The sequence below is a fragment of the Ursus americanus genome, chromosome 2, assembly GCF_024610735.1.
Source record: "Ursus americanus isolate L20-20 chromosome 2, mUrsAme1.1.p, whole genome shotgun sequence".
Classification (NCBI taxonomy): Eukaryota; Metazoa; Chordata; class Mammalia; order Carnivora; family Ursidae; genus Ursus; species Ursus americanus.
The window spans coordinates 94,256,465-94,277,993 of NC_142128.1; the positions used below are offsets into that span (position 1 = coordinate 94,256,465).

General features: G+C 48.0%; 2 protein-coding genes and 1 long non-coding RNA gene across 15 annotated transcripts in view; 1 reads left to right on the plus strand and 2 right to left on the minus strand.

Moving 5' to 3' along the window:
• Nucleotides 1–835: 835 nt before the first annotated feature.
• On the minus strand, nucleotides 836–5,465 carry MYOCOS (myocilin opposite strand). The gene is made up of 3 exons (XM_045814285.2): nucleotides 5,347–5,465; nucleotides 4,296–4,442; nucleotides 836–1,780 (listed from the first exon to the last, which is right to left on the minus strand). Exons 2-3 carry the CDS (start codon nucleotides 4,388–4,390, stop codon nucleotides 1,657–1,659), a joined length of 219 nt encoding a protein of 72 aa, XP_045670241.1. The 5' UTR covers nucleotides 4,391–4,442; nucleotides 5,347–5,465; the 3' UTR covers nucleotides 836–1,656.
• A 10,145-nt stretch (nucleotides 5,466–15,610) lies between these two features.
• Nucleotides 15,611–18,840, plus strand: LOC148110685 (uncharacterized). The gene is made up of 2 exons (XR_015722977.1): nucleotides 15,611–15,818; nucleotides 16,597–18,840. It is a non-coding gene; the product is annotated as an uncharacterized LOC148110685 (long non-coding RNA).
• PRRC2C (proline rich coiled-coil 2C) overlaps nucleotides 18,356–21,529 on the minus strand; it is a 92,350-nt gene continuing 89,176 nt past the window's right edge. For 10 of the 13 annotated variants that reach the window (XM_045813867.2, XM_087858937.1, XM_087858944.1 and 7 more), the window contains one exon: nucleotides 18,356–20,283. In XM_045813867.2, the coding sequence (XP_045669823.2) occupies nucleotides 20,026–20,283 (258 nt within the window). In that variant the 3' untranslated portion in view covers nucleotides 18,356–20,025. Of the gene's footprint in view, nucleotides 20,284–20,721; nucleotides 20,775–21,529 lie in introns of all 13 variants that reach the window. The other 3 variants (XM_087858951.1, XM_087858959.1, XM_087858960.1) reach the window with 2 other exon arrangements.

Consider the following 21,529-nt stretch of genomic DNA (forward strand, 5'->3'; position numbering starts at 1 on the left):
GTCTCACCTAGCATCGTAGCTCTGAATCCCGCATCTATGTTGATAACCCCCAAATTTATACCTCCAGCCCACACCTTACTCCGAAACTCCAGATTCATATATTTATTTGCACACTTGACTTCTACATTTAAATGTTGCTTGGGCGGGGGCACCCGGTTGGCTCCATTGGAGGAGCATGCAACTCTTGATCTCATGGTTGTGAGTTCGAGCACCACGTTGGGTGTCGAGATTACTTAAAAATAAAATCTTGAAAGAAAGACAGAAAGACAGAAAGACAGAAAGACAGAAAGACAGAAAGAACTGGAAATAAAATACCACAAGGCTTAGTCTTTCTCGCTTTTGCCCTCCTGGATTCTATTCTTTACATGCTGTTTGACCTTAGACAAGTCACTTAACCTCTCTGTTCCAGCACGAATAGAACTTTCTGTAATGTCAGTCATGTTCCATATCTGCAACATCCAATATGGTGGCCACTAGCCCCATAAGCTACTGAGTATTTGAAATGTGGCTAGCGAACTGTGGAACTGAATTGTATCTAATTTTAATGAATTTAAATTTAAGTAGCCACATGTGGCTGGTGGCTACCCTACTGAACAGTGTAGTTTTGTTTTGTCATCTGACCGAAGAGGAGGTCGTGAGGATGTGCAACGCCGAGCTGGCTAGGACAGTCACTCCATGCATGCTCCCCCCACCCCTGCCCCATGCTGCTGCAAGGAAGCTGAGCTGATCAAAGGCACAGTCCACTATGCGTGTAGGGGGACCAGAGTACATTTCTAAGGGCAGGCTTGGAGAGAGGACACCCACAAGGACCTTATGAAGTGGATGAAATAAAAGACAGCACCTCAGGATATTTCCTGTATGTGGATTTGAATGATCACATTTTTAAAAGAATTTTCTTTTTAAAGGTTTTATTTATTAATTTGACAGAGAGAGAGAGCAGGAGAAGCAGGCTCCCCGCTGAGCAGAGAGCCCGACGTGGGGCTCAATCCCAGGACCCTGAGATCATGACCTGAGCCGAGTGATCACATTTTGATGGCTTCAAACTGCTCAGAAGCGCCCCAGACGTCCTTAGAAGTGCAGTCTCGAACATGGGATCTGAGCAACAGACTTCTCTCCCACTCTGCACTTGGCGCTTTTCAGGTTGGGCTTCTTCTGCTACAGAGTTAGAAACGCACTTAAGCCTCCTGGAAGCACACCTTGAAGATTCCGTCCACGAACGTGGACACAGTCAGCCCGGCGCTGGCGGAGAGGATACCGCTCAGTTAAACTAGCTCTCGAGGCCATAAAGCTGTAGTGTCCCAGGCTGAGTTTTGAAAACCCAAGTATCTCATGGTTCTCTGGAGCTCAAATCTTTAAAGTCACAGATTCCTGGATTTTCATTCATCCTGATTTAATAACAAATATTGAAGCCTCATCTTTTTTTTTTTAATTCAAATACAATTGACCACATCTATAGAATGACAAAATTAAAGATCAGATGTGGACGTGTGTCAGAGATTTGACTTAAAAAACCAAAGATTGCTCTAAGTGCGTTAGTGAGGATAAACACCGCTCAGCCATGATCGTGAGAGAAGCAAAACAGGAAAGAAAGAACAAAGATGTTCCAAGACAGTCTTCAAAGACACCCCCAACTTCGCCGGAGTGCTGTAAGTGCAATTAGACGCTGTTGTCTTCGACCGGCGAGGGAGGAGGGGCTGGGGGCTCTGCAGGGACTTTCTCCAAATCCAGGGCGGAGGGAATCTCTCTGGCTTCATCACTTTTCTTGGTAAATCTCTCTTCTCTGGGAGGAAAGGCACAGTGAGTGTTTTTTAAATACACATAGGATTCTTAAAAAAAAGAAAAAGAAAGCCCCAGATCCCAGGACCTAAAGTGAACCACTCAGCATGTTGAAGGACATCCTTCCTGACTCATCTACCCAGGCTTATGGAACTGTCAGCTGGCGAAAGGGAGATGGGCTCTGTTCACGCTTCACCTGTCCAGTCAGCTCTTCCCAGAGCTCTGCCATCTCCTCTCCTCCACTGGCCCCGTGGGTCCAGACCCACCAGCCTGCGCTCTGTAATTTCAGCTGAGCCCAGGCTCGCTTTCCAGGTTCTGTTGGCATTCCAGCCATTCTCTGGCCAGTTCAGCCTTTAAAAAAAAAAAATTATATATATACATATATATTTGGGGGTTGGAGAGGCAGAGGGTGAGGAGAGGGAGAATCCCAAGCCCAACACGGGGATCAATCTCATGACCCTGAGATCATGACCTGAGCTGAAACCAAGAGTCGGTTGCTCAGCCGACTGAGCCACCCAGGCGCCGCTGGCCAATTTGGCCTTACATTTACTTTGCCTGTCCTTTCTGCCTAACATCACCCCTGCACTCCTTCAAGCCTGCAGGCTATCCTACCGTTCTCTGGGGTCTACCAGGGTGTTCCCGTCCTCCTCAGGGCTGGGCTAACCCTGTCTTCAGAAGGAGAGGACCAGCCTGTCAAGTGCTTGAAGAGTCGGGAACCTGGAGCTACCAACTTCTGACCTGCAGACTCTCAGCCACACCTCATGATAAGCTTCTCAGCCCAGCAGGCTGAGAGAGAAGGTGATTGACCCGGGTCACGCTCGAGGCTAGTAAAAGGCAGAACCCCGATCTCCTGAGCACAAGTTCACCACTACACGTCCCAGTCAGAGCTGAGCCCTAACTTTGCTGGAGGGATAGGAGGTGACGGGGAGGGAGGTTAGGGGAGGCTTCAGAGTGTGGAAGCTCTTCCTTTTTCAGCAGGTGCTGGGGCAGCGACCACAGCCCCCCGGAGACACAGCCCACTCTCACGAGATCAACCAGGGCTGTCAAATTTGCCATGTACCCCTGTCAGTGAAGGTTTGCAACACCCCATATCTATAGTAAGAAATTTTATCTAAGGTTTTTTTTTTTTTTAATCAATTCGCAAATGTCACACATCCCCGCAAACTCAAAGGTCAAGAAATATTGTGAGTAATACCGGATGGAGGTCCGTATTTCAAATCAATAATTTTTATTTTTTGGCCAACTACATATCAGTGTTAATAAAGCCATTAACTCTTCCATTCATACTGTACCTACAAAGAAAACCAAAATTGTCCGCTCTGCCAATTTTTGTTGTTTACTTACATTTGCGTTATTAAAAAGATTTCAAGCCAGGTTTCTTGGCAGAAATTTCGTTCGGCTGCTTGTCTCTTTGGAGGGTTCCATTCATTGAGACCAGATAACATAACTTGTAAACCCACTAACCAACACAAGTAAATTGTAACATATTGGCATTTGCCACAAGTGAGGGAAGAAGCCATGCCCCCCCCAACTTCCTCCAGCTTGTAGCTCCCATCCCCCCACAGGAAAGCCTCGGACTGGACACCTGACGGACACACAACAAAGGAGCTGCAGCTAGCTGGTCGCCAGTTCTAGCTGAGCTCGGTTTTCATAGAAATCGGAGTCCTAATCGTTTCTTTCTGCACCTTTTTGTAGCAGAGGTCTTGGGCCCCGACTAGGTCTCAGGATCTCAGACCAGAGAGAGGACAGGGCACTCCTCAGAGGCCATCATGGGCTCATCGGAGTTAGCAAATCAAAAGACAGGGTGCCCAGTGAAATTTGAATTTCGGATAAACAACAACTGATTTTTTACTCTAACATTGCACGGATGTCCTTAGGCCATAAAACCTTTTTGTTGTTTATTTAAAATTCAAATTGCACCAGGGCCCCTGTATTTTATCCGCTAACCCCACCATCAGGGAAGGCGTCAGGCAGTGGGGGTTCAGAGCTCTGACCTGGCCCACAGGTGCTCCTGCTGCAAAGCCTCTCCTCGGGACCAGACCGACCGGATGCGCTGTCAGCATCGCTTCCAAAGGCCGGCCGGCCCTGGACTGGGCTCCAGGCCTGCAGTGGTGAAGGAGAGGGAAAGCTCCTGCCTGCAGGAGGCCTAGTTGGGAACGAGGACAAGCTGCAGGGAGTCCAGGCTGTCCCCAAAGTCATGCACTTTTATACCGGGAGGGTCACCACCACTTCCATCCAATGACCCAAGAGATCCCCACCCCCCAAGTGAAGAGCCACTGATCCGAAGTCCATCCCAGCACCCTTATCATCGCCTGTTGAAAGACCACGTAAATCTGTTTCCCATCGTGGGTGACAAAGCAGTTTCTCATCCCTAAAATCTGCCTTGAAGCAACGGATGAACATGTTTGAGCACGTTTACGCAGACCAGTGTTTTCTGCGGTTTTGGGCGTCTGGTGGGGATCGGCACTTACTGTCCCGCCCACCCCCACGACCCAGTGCACCAGAGAGCTCTCAAGTACCTGGTGGCCATGGTGACTCTGCGCCTGGTCACCTCCGAGGCCAGGTCTCCGTAGGGCAGGTTATTGCCTTTGACCGTGGGGCTCTTCTGAGCCATGGCCTTGCACTGAGAGGACTCAAGGAATTTGGGTTCACGGGCACCTATGAATCTAAAATACAAGCACCAGTAAACAGACTTCAGGGGGCAGACGTGGGTCCAGCACAGCATATGGCCTGCAGGGCACGTGGGCTGCCACATTCCCAGGCGGACCTCCCTACAACCCCACCCCCACCCCCACTCTCCCCCAGCCCCGCCTGTCGCAAGGCAGATAGTTCTTCAAAATCGAGGGCAGTTACGATGACCTCTAGATAAAAGCTGGGGAAATAGAGGCCCAGAGAGGTGACGGCTCTCTCCCCAGGTTGCACAGCTGGGCCCCGTCCCGTGCTGCTTCCCCTCTAACAGGTGCTCCTCCCATGGAGCCCTCCCTGCTCCCAGAGCTGTTTGACATCACTGACACGTGCGGGGCTTTCTTCGCGGAGCGCTTACCCTCTAAAGAACAGGAAGCTATATGCTGGCTAATTGAACATAATAATAACAGAAACAAATTTAAAAAAAAAAAAAGAACAGGAAAGGGCCGTGGGCCAAGCTGGGGAGACACTGGGGACTTGACACTGACCACAAAGGTCACAGCTGCCGCCCATTTAGTGCTGGCTCCCCGGAGAGGGCCTTCGACGTTATCTTATTGGAGAACGACAGGAACTATGCAAAAGAGGGTTCTAGGATCCCCCTGAATGAACGGAGAAACTGAGTCGTGGAGGACGAGCCCGGGGGCACAGAGCTGGAATGGGAACCTAGGCCTGCCTGGCTGCCAAGACTCCACTGCTGAGCCGAGCTACCCTCCAGTTCTGCCCCCGTGACGAGCCATCACCAAGGAGCAGGCGAGGCGACTCCACCCCTGGACCCCCGTCACACTCTCGAGGTGACCCTGGGGCATGAACGTGAGGGCCCGAGCTCCCCAGCGTGATCTTCTGGCTGGAAAAGTTGGTTCTTAGGAAGACGCCCGACTGATTTACCTCTTGATCCCCGCTCAGCTCCGTTGGGGACCCCTTCCACACTTCAGCTCATGGTCTCGGGAGGAAACGCCCGTTATAGACTCTGGACCCGCATGTCAGCTACACCCCCTCCGCAGAGAAGGAAAAGACCAAAAAGCCACCACCGTCAGCTCCTGCGGCTTCTTTTATCCCCGTGTAGTCAGGCTCTCTCGGGAACTGGCGTTAATGGGGTTGATTTGCCCCTTGAAGATAGCAGCTGACGCAGATCTTCCCTGCAGACGTGACCTTGATGAGGAATCCCCCGATGAAGATGGGTCTTGCGTGCAGAGCGGGGCAAGGGGACTCGGCCACATGGGCAACGAGGAAGCCCCGCCTGAGACGCTGGGAGGTGTGACATCCTGATGTGTGACCTAAAGGCCACAGTTCCAAGAGCGAATTCATGTGCACCCCTGCTCCCAGGACCGTCCTGGGGTGATTCACGGCACGTCTGCTGAGGTGGCTGGGGCTTCGGCTTCGGAATGGAAGGCACGGATTTCAAGACTCTCGCTTTTGAGCTGAGTGATCTTGCGTAAGTGATTTAACACCTGTGAGCCTCGGTTTTCTTACCTGTAAAAGGGGAGTAACATTTTCTCCTGGGGCAGTAGTGATGCGTGAGAAAATATTGGCAAGAGTCCCTCATTTTTACCTCCCCCCCATTTTAAAATACGTAAGTATCTGCCCCAGGATATATATAAATGAATAAATCTATTTAGCCCCAGGATGAATATGAATCTATGCGTGTACACAGATTGCCCCTCATATAATGCAGGAACGGAAGCCTCTTCCTCACAAATACACTTTTGGAAAGCACGAGCTCCTGTTCCCTTCCCTCCCACCCCGGAGCCTGGCAGAGTGTTGAGATCCGAGGGGGAGCCCAACAGTGACTTACCCTGAGTCAGAGTCTTCGGCAGCATTGTGTCCCCATCTGTTTCCTTCAGCCGTATGATTCCCCAGGTCTCTAAGCTGCGCAGGGTTTTCACAGTGTGAACAAATTCCTGCAGGGTGTTTGAATGTCAGAAGCAACGATTGCACGTCCACTCCAGAAGGGACACAGCCACTCTATTGATGCCTTAAAACGGTCCGTTTTGTGTTTGTTTGCTGCTGTTTGGACACGGCGGCTTTGGGAAACGTTTCAGCTTTAGATGGAAACGTTTCAGCTTTAGATAGGAACGCGCGGGAGGGTTGATGTCGTGCTGATGCACCCAGAGCGATTTACCGCAGTCTCTGCCTCCCACACTAGGTATCCTTTAGGGTGGTCCATACTTACCTAAGACACCTTTCTGAATCCTAACACCCAAACCCAAAGTTTCCAGTCCAGGTGGGTAAGAAGCAGTCTGGCAGGAAGAGGGTCTTTCTTCACACTGACCACAGCAGAACCCCATTGGAAGGAACTGCTACTTGCAAAGCCAGGATTTGAAATGTTGTCGGCCCGGCATCAAAGTTTATAAACTTAACAACCATGTTGGTCCACTCACAAAACACACGGGTGGGTAGATAAAATGAGAGCATGTGTTGTCTAGAAACAACAGGCAAATATACCACTACCAACAAGATTCGAAATAGTGGCAGCGAACCTTCTACTAGGCTCTCTTGGTGAAATTCATGGCACACAGAGGGAGGTGATCTCAGTGACAGGATCTGCTGTGTTGGGGCCATGTGGCAGAAGAGGGACAGGAATCCTCTCGGAGGAACGGGATGGGTGACCGTACTGGGCCTCACTGGAGAGTCTGGGGACTCCATTCCTTCGCCATCCCTGTGACAACAGAAGCACATGGCTCCAGCCCTCTACCGCGACTGTGACTCAGCCATGATCGCCACGACCCTTACAAACCCCGTGTGATGTTTGTAGATTCTAGGATAAGCAGCACTAACGTGAGATCGCGGTCCCTGGCCCTGCTCAGCTCCCTGGCCCACTCCTAAGTCTTCGCACTTGCTCGGCTGGTTGCCGACCCGAGGCCCCACACCCCCTGCAGCTGTGTGTCTAGAGAGAACACAGCCTGGCTACTGGTCTCACTTTAAAGTCGTGACTGCAAACTTCCAGTGGGAGCTCGTCCCAGGCCTAGAAACCTCTCGTCTCAAACCTCAAACACTTCTTCCTGATCCTCACTCAGCGTGGGACACTGAAGCAGTGGTAAGAACCCGCAAAGCACCTCTCCCCATATGCTTTGCCTCCTTTCCCGCACCTACAGTGAGCTGCTGGCCCTCTGAACTTTTTTCCGAAGTCACCCTCGTATTCAGGCCCCAGACCCCATCCTTCCTCACCCACTCAAGGTCTTTGCTCAGCAGTCCTCCCCTCCTGAACATCAACTTTCCCCTCTCCATTGGCTCTTTCCCAACTGTGTACAGATATGTTATTTCTCCCATCTTGAATCCACTGTGTCCCACCACAAAACAAATAAGCAAAAATCTCTTGGAGAAGAGTTGTCTATATCTGCCATCTCCAATTCCTTCCCTTCATGCTCCATCAAACCCACCCCAGTGGCGTTGGAAACCATAGATCCCTCCCTCCTTCCTGAGACATTTTCTTCCTTGACTTTCCAGGACACCATGCTTCCCCTGCTCCAAGCTCACTGGTTACTGCCTCCGTTCCTTTTGCTTGTTTCTTCTCATCTTCCTCATGTTAACATGAGAGCGTCCTCGGCTCAGTCCTTGAATCTCTTCTGTTCTCTCTACCCATTTCCTTGCTGATCTCATTTAGTTGCATTATCGTCCCTAGGATGATGACATCCCTCCGTCTCTCCAGCCCAGGTCTGTCCCCTGGACTCCAGACTAATACATCAACTGCCTACTTGACATCTCCATTTAACTAATAACCATTTACGCGTGACATGTCCAAGACTGAACTCTAATCAACTCCTTCAAATGTGTCCCACCAGCTGTCTTCCCCATTTCTTTTAATGGCAGCCCCATCCTTTCGGCTGCTTGAGCCTCAAACCTAGACGTCATCTTTGCCTGCTCCCATGATGGCTCTGGGAAGTGGGGAGTAAGGGATGGCCCACATTAAATAAAGTAGAAATTCTAGAACAGATGGAAGAAGGGAACAAAAGGATTAGAGACATGGGCATTCTAGACTGGATATACTGTATAAGGGCAGAAAACTCACCAGCTGAGTATGCTCTGTGGGTGAGCCTGCAGGATACTCACTTTACCAAAGGGACACAGTAAGTACTGCACAAAAGGGTTGCAGCATCATTGCGAAGCTCAGGGGTGGCTGTCCTCTGGAGGCCAGGGCTGACGGTGCGAGATGCTATTATTGGAATTGGCCACACAGAGCTGTGAGCAAAATAGGTAATAAAATAAGAGGTCAGCTGATAGTGCGCCATGATCAGAAACAGGTGGATAAAATTACCATAACGAGCAGCAAGATCCGAGCGGCAGCTGGGTGGTTTGACCCCCACAGAACTATAGAGGTAGTTAATAGAACACAGCATTCCTAGGAATGGTGAACAGTCAACAAATATCGCTCGGTTTCTACGAGCACATCAGTGGTGAATGCTTCTACAAGCAATGATCAATGGCAGCCCCCTCAACAAAAACTCACCACCTCTTGTTCAGGTTCTGGACCTGGAACCCACCGACTAAAAGAAATCAGGTAGAGGAAGGACCCTGTAAAACCATGGTAATGACTGCCCATAGGGACCCGGGGCCATTTACTCAAGTAGCCATACACTTGGGGACACACACTGTGAAGAACTTTGGACACAGGATTCAGCCTGATGCTGATATTCGAAGGGTCAACATGGTCCCTCCGTTAGAGCTGGGGGGAATAGAGAGTCCAGGTCCAGGCCTAACTCAGGGAGTCCACGGGGTCCGCGACTTGCCCAGGTGTTCCATCCGTACGTGTTGAGTATGTAACTGGAATGGATGTACTTGTAGGCTGGCTGTATTCTAACATGGGGCCTGCGGAAAGGGCTGGTACAGTGAGAAAAGCTAAGCTGCCCCCTCCCAGCAGCCAGAGTAAGTATCTCGTGGTAAGGTGGGGACAGCCCTGACGGATGCTTTCCTTAGAAACCTGAAGGGTTCGGGGATAGTGGTTCCTCGAACATCCCCATTTTATTTGCCCCTCTGGCCTCTACAAAAACCACACCGAAGACCACAGCAGACCCAGCAGAGTTGTTGCCCTACGTCATGGCGGCTGCCATGTCCCACGTAATGTTTGTTAGAGCAGATTGATGTGGACCGACCCCATCAGGGAAGTTTTTAGGGATCCAGAGGTCTGGGGCATGCTGTTCCATTCCCTCCAAATTACAGGACAACGGACTGTGCCTCCCACCTCTCGCTACTCTTCTTAGTGGAGCACAATGACTGGTAGGCCTCTTGGGACCCGGAAGCAGCGTATTCCAGACTTAGGAATACCGCTCGACCTAGCGCCTGAGCGACGCGTTAGCGTGCCGGCTCTGGGCAGATTCCGGAACAGGTGCAGCCGGGGGCCAGCGGACTCACAGCCACGGGGTCAATACTAACTCGAAGGCCTCATGGTGCTAAAGGTATTGGTGAGAAAACGAGCTGCTGTGTGCTGAGCTCCAGGAGCAGAATTACAATGCAAGGCTGTGTGTAATGGAGTTTTTATACAAGGTTCCTGGGAGACACGGAGCCCCCGACCTCGGGACGTGAAGCGACGACATGGCCAGAACAGCCTGTCTTGAGCGGTTCTGTTAGCCCCTCAAAATCCTGAGTTTGAGCAGGCCCTGCTGCAACCCATCGTAAGACACCAGGGACACCGCCAGCACCATGCAGACGTAGGGCCTGAGGGACGAGCAGGTGGCCCAGGGCCCCACAGCTTCCACGAACTTCACACCAGATCTTCTCCCTAAGTGTGCCCCTCTGTGTGCATGAAGGGTCCCTGATGGTCAGCTTAGAGAGAAGGAAGAAACTCCAGCCTGGTTCTGTGGGTGCGAGCCACAATTGGACAGCTGTGGCTCTGCAGCCGGGGTGGCCCCAGACGACAGTGATGAGGGGAAATGGTCCCAATAGGTGCTTTTGGGCAACACATCTGGTCACTTACTGCGTGGGGGGCGTGGGGAGAAGTGGCCCCAAACCGAGAATATAAACGGTAAAGGGCGTGGCTGGTTGGTCAGGAACTTGGAAATACCATGACTGGAAAATCATCCCACACTTGGGAGACTGGAGTTGACACATTCTGAATATGGCTTTGCCTTCTCTGCCTGCAGGACCTTGGCTGGCTTTGGCGGAGAGCTTTCCAAGTGTTTTTCTATCCTCGTGGTTGGTATCCTACGTCTCTTTGGACCCAAGAAGCTACAGACATGGAAGGAGATGTGCAGTGGACGTATAACCAGGGAGCCCACTGTGCCTGTCCCACCCGGTACCACCTAGAAATTGCCAGCCTGCTACAATGGAAGGGCCTGTTGAAGATGCAACGGAGGTCCCAGGTTGGAGAGAACACTCTGCGAAGATGGTGTGGCAGGGAGTTTCTAAGACTCCCTGATGATCCTGGCCTCCTGTCACTCACAACTGTGTGTCATCTCCGCCCCTGAATGTGTACTTACTGACTGGCTCCTAAGAAAGAGAGTATGGCAGAAGTGACAGGCTGTCACTTCCAAGACAAAGTTACAGGAAGACTGTGGTTTCTGTCTTAGGTGTTTCCTCACTACCTGTTGGGTTGATCGCTTTGAAGCCAGCGATGTAACGTGAGGCTGCCCCATGGGGAGGCCCAGGGATGAGGGGACTGAGGCCTACCAACAACCAAGAGTGATCTTGGAAGGGGACAGTCTCCTCATGACCCCTAAAATGAGGCTGTAGCCTGTCGAGACCTTGACGGCACTCACGAAAGACCTTGAGCCCTGGGTACCTTGCTGAACTGCACCTGTGTTCTTGACCCACAGAAATGGAGACATTGTCATTTGAACTATTAAGTTTGGGGATAATTTGTTATCCCACAGCACTGGGTAACTAGCATGGATGGACTGCCCTTTCAGAAACCAAGGGTGGAGTTGAGTTTACCATCACTCCCAGGCACCCACTTGGAGAACTGGGATTTCTCATCCCTGCAACTCTGGGCCCTGCAGGTTTAGAAATTCTTGCTCTGAGAAGAGGAATACACCCACCAGTGACACAGGAACATACCCACTAAACTTTTTAAAAGATTTTATTTATTTATTTATTTAGAGAGGGGGAGCAGGGGAAGAGGCAGAGGCAGAGGGAGAGGGAGAGAGAGCATCAGCGGCAGACTCTGCACTGAGTGTGGAGCCTGATGCGGGGCTTGATCTCACAACCCTGAGACCATGACCTGAGCAGAAATCAAGAGTCAGACACTCAACCGACTGAGCCACCCAGGCGCCCCAGGAACATACCCATCATATAGCTCAGAGTTACTTTGGGGTCACTTGGCACGGAACAAGTAAGGAAAGAAGTTACCGTTTGGCAGAGGACCTGACTCGAGTCATGAGGACGCTGGACCAGGGACGAGTATGTCTGACTCTGAAGCAATCTATGGGGGCAGACACACGTAGCTGCCTGTCGTAGGAAGGCCTGGTGAACATGGGGTCAGACTCCTTCCGTGATTAGGACCTGGTTAAGCCACCCTAACTAGCAGAGGTGCACGCTGACAGAGCAATCTAGAACAAGGAGAGAAGATGCAACTTTGGCCTAGGACCAGTTGCAACGGCAGGGAGGGTCTATGTTTTGCCCACTAACCTTCCTCCAGGAAGAAAGCGACCGGAGTCTGAAGCTCTTCCCAGAGCTGCTTCTCTGGAACTGGCGTATGTGAGCGGTGGGAGGGGGCACAGCCTAGACCCTCTCCTGGACGGAGGAGCTCCTACCCCAGCTATGGACAGCGGGGTCTCAAGTCCCCTGCCCAGAATTGCCCTCAGCTGAAGAGAATGCCCCACCCAAAATGTCACGCTCCCTCCTCCCCCACTCGGGGCACTAATCAGACAATATGAAGGTAAGTCTGGCCCTCTTGTCTCAAGGACACTGAAAGAATATCCTGTCTCCAGAGCATCTCACAGGATCTCCACAGCCTTTGTTACAACAGCATCTCTGTTCTGTTCCTCCCGCTGCCCAATCCTCCTTCACTCCCTCACAGGGGCAGGCCCCAGTAAACCCCGTGGGCACCTTTTGCACCGTTTCCTGTGGCCCCTAAAGCACGGTAGCAGCTGAACAAACCAACAAATGGTTACCTTTTTGGGTGCTGTGCTGTCCCCAACCCATGTGCGCAACTCTTAGGTACCAAGAACTATGAGCTTCGGACCAGCAGAGACCATCCGGGGCTGAGCTCGGGCCTGTGCAGGCGCCTTCAAATGGGAAGAGTTCAAACCATCGAACTGGAAAAGATGTCAATGGTCTTCAACGGTTTCTTTTTGGTAGAGAACTACTTTTGGGGGGGTGAAGTCTTATGTGGGACCTCGATACTAAGATGCAAGTGGAGAGGGAGTTTTTTATTTTTTTAAAGATTTTATTTATTTATTTGACAGACATAGAGACAGCCAGCGAGAGAGGGAACACAAGCAGGGGGAGTGGGAGAGGAAGAAGCAGGCTCATAGCGGAGGAGCCTGATGTGGGGCTCTATCCCAGAACGCTGGGATCACGCCCTGAGCCGAAGGCAGATGCTTAATGACTGAGCCACCCAGGGACCCGGAGAGGGAGTTTAAAGTCCTCTCCACCAGTGTGGCTTCTCTCCCTGTGAGACACCTCTGAGGAACCAAGGATTCCCGTATAATCTGTAGTGGGAAAGAGAAGCCCCGACCTCATCCCATGTTTACAGAAGCTACTTAGCTCTAGAAACTCCAGCTTCTTGAAGAGCACAGGCCCTGGGTTAAGCTATGTAGGTTTATTAAACAAGGCCATAAAGTTCTCACTTTTTTTTTTTGCAACCTACCAAACACCTGGCATTCTATTTAAACATATATATATATATATACACATATATTTATATATATATATACATATATACATACATTCTATTTAAACATATATATATACACATATATATATACATATACACATATATATACATATATTTATATATATATACATACATTCTATTTAAACATATATATGTTTATATATACATATATACATACATTCTATTTAAACATATATATACATATATACATACATTCTATTTAAACATATATATATACATATATATATATACATATATACATACATTCTATTTAAACATATATATATATATATATATATATATATATACATATATACATATATATATATGGATTCCAGGACCCTGGAATCACGCCCTGAGCTGAAGCCAGATGCTTAACAACTGAGCCACCCAAGCGCCCCTATTTAAACATATATTATTTCACTTCCAATGAGGAAGACAGAATCATTTCCATTTTCCAGCTGGGAAAACTGAGACAGAGAGCTGTGATTTTTCCCAGTAACTTCACTGACCGCAGCTCTGCCACAAGCTTTGACAATCACACTGCCTGGACCAAATCCTGGCTCCTCTACTGCATCACTTTGGGCAAGTTATACTTACCTATTTATTTATTTATTTATTTATGAAGATTTTTATTTATTCGAGAGAGAGAGAGAAAGAGCGAGAGTGAGGGGAGGGTCAGAGGGAGAAGCAGACTCCCCACTGAGCAGGGAGCCCGACGTGGGGCTGATCCAAGGACCCCGAGATCATGACCTGAGCCGAAGGCAGACGCCTACCCGACTGCGCCACCCAGGCGCCCGCCCCATACCTCATTCTTCTAATGCCCAAGTGAGACTGAAAATACCACCTCCAAGGATGTTGGGAGGAGTCCGCAGCTCTGTGTCGATTCCAACAGTGCTGGGCACACTGGCACCTTCCGAATGTTTGCTACTTCCATGCAGACGTGGCGGGACTAAGAAGCTACTTTTGCACACGTGGGACCAGAGATACTATCCTTTGTTACCACTACTTTTTCCTGTGACCTCTGGCTGAAACATACTTGGGAAAAGCCTTCGTATTAGCGGGACGGATGGGAACCCAAGGAGTAGGAGCATGGTCTGGCACTAATGGCCAGGCAACCACCAGGGAAGGAAGTACCACTCTCATCTTTTTCACGCTCTGGCTCTTTGACTAAACTGAGTTCCTTGGGATGGTGGAATCCTGTTTTTGGGACCTAACAAGGATGATGCCTGCCACCTGTCAGGTCCTGCACAAATGCTTCTGGAATGTACTTTTCCCCATGGGTAAGAATGGGACTGCCTCACGTGGGACGCCCGTTTGGCCATTCTGCACTTCCTGATTACATCCCAAAGTGCCTTTGGGACAAAGGTTAACAAGTACCTAAACCGGGCCCTGATTCTGGGCCGCTGGGGGGGGGGGGGGCGGTGGGCTACAATGTGGGTAAAGTTCATGAATAACTCCATTTTTCTCTGGGAGGCTTTAAGCTGGATATAAAACCTGGTAATTCAGCCATTTAAGAGGAAAATTTGTAACATCCTTTTCTATCCCAGATTACAGAAATCCAATATCCAATCAACCCCCCCGGGGGCAGGGGGAGCACTAGCAGCTTCTGTGGGGAGCGTACCTTTACTCTTGGTGTCATATTCTTTTTAGCTTCTCATACTGAACAGTTTGACGGCAGCTCCTCCTTGGCACTGGTTAACCTTATTTACGTTAATGCTTACATTTTGTACAAGCCACTGAATCCCTCAGCCAAATATTAAAAACTGCCTCAGTTGAGAGGTGCCTGGGTGGCACAGCGGTTAAGCGTCTGCCTTCGGCTCAGGGCGTGATCCCGGCGTTCTGGGATCGAGCCCCACATCAGGCTCCTCCGCTATGAGCCTGCTTCTTCCTCTCCCACTTCCCCTGCTTGTGTTCCCTCTCTAGCTGGCTGTCTCTATGTCTGTCAAATAAATAAATAAAATCTTAAAAAAAAAAAAACACTGCCTCAGTTGAACAGTATGTGTACTTCCTAGCATGAAAACCACAGCCCTAAGTCGGTACCCCCAGGTATCCTTCCACACTGAACAGCGTAACGTTAACGGACATCGAACACCCTCCCTCTTGGCAAATGAACTCCCGAGGACCAGAAGCTACCTGTCCCTCCGTTCTGCTCCTCTCACTACCCTTGGACCTGAGACTCACTCATCCGGAAGCACAGGCCTGCTTGATGAAACTTCCCTGCTCTAATTCTCCACTAACACTAATGCCTTTGGGGGCTCCCTTTTCACTTCAGATGAGGAAACTGTTGACGTCTGCTTTTATTTTTTTTGCTCAGAAACCTAGAAGACCAAACTTTACAATCGTACTTATTAGCTGGTGCGTCAAGAGATGGCGAGAAACAAGGCCGCGTTAAGTACTGCCTAAATGTCTTTGGTTGTTAATCATTATTTAGAAACGTCAGCGATGTAGACAGATGCAGGGGGAGGGAAAAGGCATCCACTGGAAAAAAGAGGGCTCAAGGCATCCAGCAAACAGGTCATTAGTGATGGGAGTCTGACCGACCTCAGGCCACCCTGCATCTCTCCCTCCTCCACCAGACTATACCGAGGTAAGAAACGGACTTCTGCGTTCCTAGCAACTGATCCGTAATTGATGCTTGCCCCCTTGCCTACTGTTCCCAGTTCTCATCTCTTGCTTAAACTCTCCAGTTCAGGTAACATTTTCTTCTCCTATGGTATCTTATTCCTCTGTTGAGGATTGTAATGTGTTTTTGAAACTAATTCTCACACTTAGAATATGGAGTACATCAGCGAGTCTTAAGCAAACTTTAACCACTTCCTAGATTTCATACTGACTGATGCCCACAGCTAGTAGGCTGTTCAGTCTGCAGTATTCGATTTCTACCAATTTCACTCTAAAAAATTCTTGTCAAATTAGGTGTGGGGAAAACTGGAAAACTGAGGGCAAGTATCTGTAAAAATTCAAAGGGATTCTGTATTTACCCTACGTAAGAGACTGTAGCAGGCATCTCAAAGAAACGGCATAGGCTTCATTCAAGACTGGATGGAACATCAATGTACACCTAAAACCGAGGAATTAAGGCATTCCTAGTTTTCGATTTCCCAGTCCAGAAAGATCTAAGGGCTTAAGATTTTAAGTAATTTCTACACCCAATGTGGGGCTCAAACTCGCAGCTCTGAGATCAAGAGTCACATGCTCTACCGACTGAGCCCACCAGGCGCCCCGGATCTGAGGGCTTCTACTTAAGAATCCAAGTGACACCAGGTCACAGAAGCTTCATTTCTGTGGTAGGGTGAACATGACCCCAGGAAAGGCTGAGAATCAACAGCACTCCTGGCCTGAACTATGTTGCCGTTGTCTTCCAGGCAATTTCAGGAAACCCATACAGAGCCACTACCTGGAGCGCCAAGAGCAGGCTCAGGCCTACACCTGAGCCCGTGAATCAATCAGCACACGGGAGGAGGAGGAGGGCCAAGCAGATGATTCCCTGCAGCAACGTGCAAATGCCAAGATGGCCAGTGTGACAGTAAGATCACACCGTCCAGTTCTCTTTAGTTCATTTCACATGCAGATATGTTATGGCTGAGATTTCTTAATCACCTAAAATCAAATCAAATCAAGATGTTTTCCACAAACAGGTCAACTGTGGCTAACTGTAGATTCCAGGCAGAAGAGACTGGAAAGGACATGTGGAAATAACGAAGATGCCAACGAGCTGTGAGATCTGCTGGGCACCTGCGGGCAGGCGTACTGGACACACTGAAGTCCTGATGGTCCTCTCAGCTTTTTTATACCTAAGGCATATTCTGATTCCATCTTCTGCATCTTGCCTCCAGCCAAGAGTATGTTGGAACTTTACTTTCTGTAATTTGTATTGTGAAAATAAGCAAATTAAATGCCTTTTCAAACTATCCTCTCATTCCCCAACCCGCTTCCCCCAATTATTCTTCCATCATAAAGCACAATTTATTATTAACTAGGACAAAAACACCCTTCCCCCCCTTACCAGAACAGTTCAAGGGGCAGAGAAACGTTCACAGGGTTAGCTGACTAAAGCTACTGCCGACGACTAACCGCAACACCTTTGTTCTCTAGCTGCGTGCCAGAAAAGCCCAGAGGTAAGGATTTTATGACCCAACTGTGGAGAAGCATTGACATAAAACCTTACTTTCACTGGACACTTTTTTTTTTAAGGTAGGGGGTGGTGGCGGGAGACCCACTGTACGATCCTACCTGGTGTCCATGGTTTTAACACAACCCAGTGAACAGCACACACGTGGCTGCTTGCAAACAGAGCGCAAACTATATAGTTGGCTGCTCTGCAGTCCTAACATTTAGGAGGACTGAACTCAGGGATCAGACTATGAAAGAGGCAACAGAAGTAAGTGACTTGGTAAGAAGGCAAATTCGTGAACTGGTGACTACAGGTCCGTTCGGTACAGGTCTGTGATCCTAGCCTTATCCCCCACAGCAATGTAGAGCCTATTGTGAGAAAAACCTAAGACTGAAAAGCTTGGCCATCTAGGCAGGGCTTAGCTGAGTGCTCGGAATGTTCGAGAATCACAGCATCCGTAAGTGAAGAAAGTACACAGGTCACCAGTGACTGAACTACTAGTTCTCCTAAAGCTGGGTCTGGAAGCCATGTGTTCTGGATACGGGATTTAGGCGATTAAATTCCCTCAGCACGTCATTTTACAAAATGAGTAAATAATAAAGCAAATCCCTTACAGACTGCTTATGTAAGGTGATCATGACTATGAATGTGCTAGGAAAGATATGAAAAATACAAACATTAAGTACTGAGATCTATTTTGGGCCCTTCAATTTCTGCCCTGAAGAAACTATTTTCTACATTCAGCGGCTGGCATCATCTGGAGAGACTTCTCTTCTCCTCGACAGACTTGTTCTCAGGAGGAGGATGGCTACCCTGAGAACAGAGGCCCTGACTACTATCCTCCCCGACAACATTTACTTGGACTGAATGAACTTCATAGTTCTTAGAAGCTGGAATCAGTCTTTGGATGATAACCTTTTCCTAGAGCATAATGTACTCTTGATCACTATTTTTGGTACATGACAGACCTTCTTGCTCCAGATTTTAGGAATGCATTAGAAGTTCCAAGATTCATTATTTAGAGAATACTTTATTAGTTTCTGTAATCAAACCCATGTAGATAAGACCTTACATATTTAATACAGTGCGTTACCCCTGTACAAATGGAAAAATTATGTTTAACATTTCTAGACCAATATGGCTGTTAATTTCTGTACAATGCCAACCCAACACGGTACAACTGGGATACTTTTTCCAAAGTTGACAGCACAGCTAAAGTTTCCAAAAATTCAAATTATTTATATATATATGTATATGTATGTATATATATATATATATTTATTTATATAAAAAGACCAATAGCAGTATGTTATGCATCAATAGCAGCAACAGCTTTTCCAGGTTCTGCAGTCATCTGAACAAAATTATAGAGACATCCAGCACACTCCATTAATAAAAAAGAAAAAAAAGGTAAAAAAACAAAACCCCAGAAAACAGCAAAGTTCTGTTACTGTTGTGGTACCTGGCACCATTTTTTTTTTATTAGCTTCTCAATCATCATCTGGAAAGAAAACATTCTAGAATAACGTCATTAAAAACAGCTCTGATAAAGCACGGTCACTATTACGCATCATAAAGCAGGTACAAGATATTTTACATTCACAGAGGTATGACACAGTACTGTCCTACATCTATAATACTAGAGGATACAATTGAAAAGGCATTATTTGAGACTTGATTCTACTTTTCCAGCAGAGGGCCCAAAGGATGGTATGACACAGCTCTGTAAAGAAACGCACCTTCTTCGATAGGATTTCCTTCCATTTCGGGCACAGTTCTAGGTATTCACTGCTCTTGATGAACATCAGTTAAAAACCGTTAAAAACAAACAAACAAAACCCCATTGGATTCATACAAAGATGACCGAGCGGAGGCAAGCCAGACTCAACCTAACTAGTATTTTACCCGATCTGTCACGTCTGAAGACATGACGACTCCGTGGAAGAAAGGAGACGCCAAGTAGCACTTCAAAGCTTCGGGCCACAAGCAAACACAGCATCATTTCCAACAGCAGCAGTAGCCAAACCCTGCCCGCCTGGACACGTGCAAGGACACGGACAGCATACTTCATCACCTGCTCACTCATCCAGGAAGAGGGGGAGATCAGTGACTGTACTTTGATTGTGTTCAACTCAATCACAAGGTTACAAAAATAGCAAGCTGCTGTAATAAAAAATAAGGCTCCTCTATCCAGCACCAGTTATCTTCAGTTCTTGGCCACCAAGCCCACAAATGCTACAATCACATCCCAAGAACGTAAGGGAGCAAAGAAACCACACCTGACGTATTAGCTGGAATCACCACTGTTCAGGCTCAGCTATTCCTCGGCGGGGTTATTTTCCTCCTACTTCTGGTGTTTTATGTAACCCTAAGGATTTCAGTTCTGAATGCTATGCACTCAAGGAACGTGTGCACGTGTCTGTATGTAAATTCGGACTGGAGATGCATGGCCATCAACAGAGTGCGCACTGTACAGCAGGTGCAAGCTGGCAAAGCCTCATCTTACGGGCGCAGGGCTGTGTGTCAGTGTAAATGGCTCCCACGTCCCCCGTGCACCTCCCAGCTCTGGACAGGATAACGTCACACACCATTTTACCCCTTTGGCTGCTGGCATTATCCGACTTCCTTCTCCCTCGTTCCCCTCTCCCCTCCCCCAACCCCCTGCAATAAACCACAGCCTTTAAGATTTTGTTTCTTCCGTTTTGATCGCCTGAGGTTTGATTGGTCCAGTTCTAACAGGTTTGGTGGCTATGGTGGGTGCAGGGGGAGGCTTTTCTTCTACTTTTTCCTGACAGACACCAGGAGGGTCGGTCAGTGTTTCAGGAGGTTTACTTGAATCACTGTCCACTTTCGGGGCTTTGCCTCCTATCTGTTTGCTCTGTTGTTGTTCGGAGAAGAACCGCTGCGTGGACTGAAGAACCTCTGCTCTCTGCTTTGCCTTAAAAAATGAGAAACCATGACTGAGAACGCGGCAGCATTAGCGAAACCTGTCCGTCCATCTCCGTTCACTCTTCACCAACCACAAATCCGTTTTCCCCACATCTGGCCCAAACCAAAGTACCTCAATGATCTTTCAGCTTTTAATGAACAGATTTCTTCCTATCTTGGCAAATATTCCACGTGATTTTTTTTTAAACATTTGAAAACAACAGGACCACCTCCCACCACATTTTCAAAGTTTGCCCTCTTACAAAATAATAAGACAGAAATTGCTGTTGGTCTGTAACTTTTCCGGAACAAAAAAACTTATATCAAGTTTTACTTAGGGAGGCTGCTTGCCAATTTGAAGACATATATACGTAACACTTAAAACTTCTAGTTATCAATATGTGGTCTACAATAAAAGGGAAAGGAAGCACTTATATTGTGGCATTACCAACACCTAGGACCAAATGTCTTGTGGCTGAGTCCTCTTCCCACAGCTCTCTTCTGCAGGGGAAGAGCATCAGAAATTAGTAACTACAACTTCACTTGATCACTAAGTTCTGATAGCTCCTACCACATTCTGAGCTGGTAAAATAATTTCCTACTTTTATTGACTATGTGCCCCAAAGAATATACTTACGTCAATCTGTAAATTATACCACTGTAATGTACACAATTAAAACTTAAGTTTCAGTACCTCTCGCATGTAACAAAGAGCCCTTCGTGTTCTACAGGAAACCTATACTATCCAAAGATCTAAAGCAACTTCAAGAAATTTTTACCCTCCCCGACCCCATTATAAGCTCTAATGTCATTTCCAACATGGGAAGGTATGAAAATCAAGTTCCAAGGAGACAGGAAAACTGGAAACCATGGTCAAAGAGTTTCCAAAGATTCCTACACATACACGTATTTTTTAATAGTTATGAACAGAGGGAAACCCTAGGCACACAGCCTTAATAAAAGTAGATCACGTTTAACAAGAGTTTCACTGCAGAGTAGTCTTTAAATTTGATTACTCAGGATGAGAAATGAGGAGTATCAATGTAGAAAGAAACTAGCTAGTCAACCAAATTTTCTAACAGGATGATCATAAACATGTTTCTAATTCAGGGTAAAGCATTACTGTGGATGTTGCCTGTTTGAAGGCAGCAAGCTTTTCTTTGTTCTAGTCTGACCCGATACATACATGTATGTGTGTATACACATACACATAGTGACAAATAGGCAAAATTACTAAGACCTCTCAAGTCAAGTCT

Bases quoted from the DNA above. Each gene is read 5' to 3' on its own strand.
- MYOCOS (XM_045814285.2), bottom strand. From the start codon at position 4,390: ATGGCTCAGAAGAGCCCCACGGTCAAAGGCAATAACCTGCCCTACGGA. The intron at 1,781-4,295 runs GTACTTGAGAGC...CTTTCCTCCCAG, and splicing joins AGAGTCACCATGGCCACCAG to AGAAGAGAGATTTACCAAGA.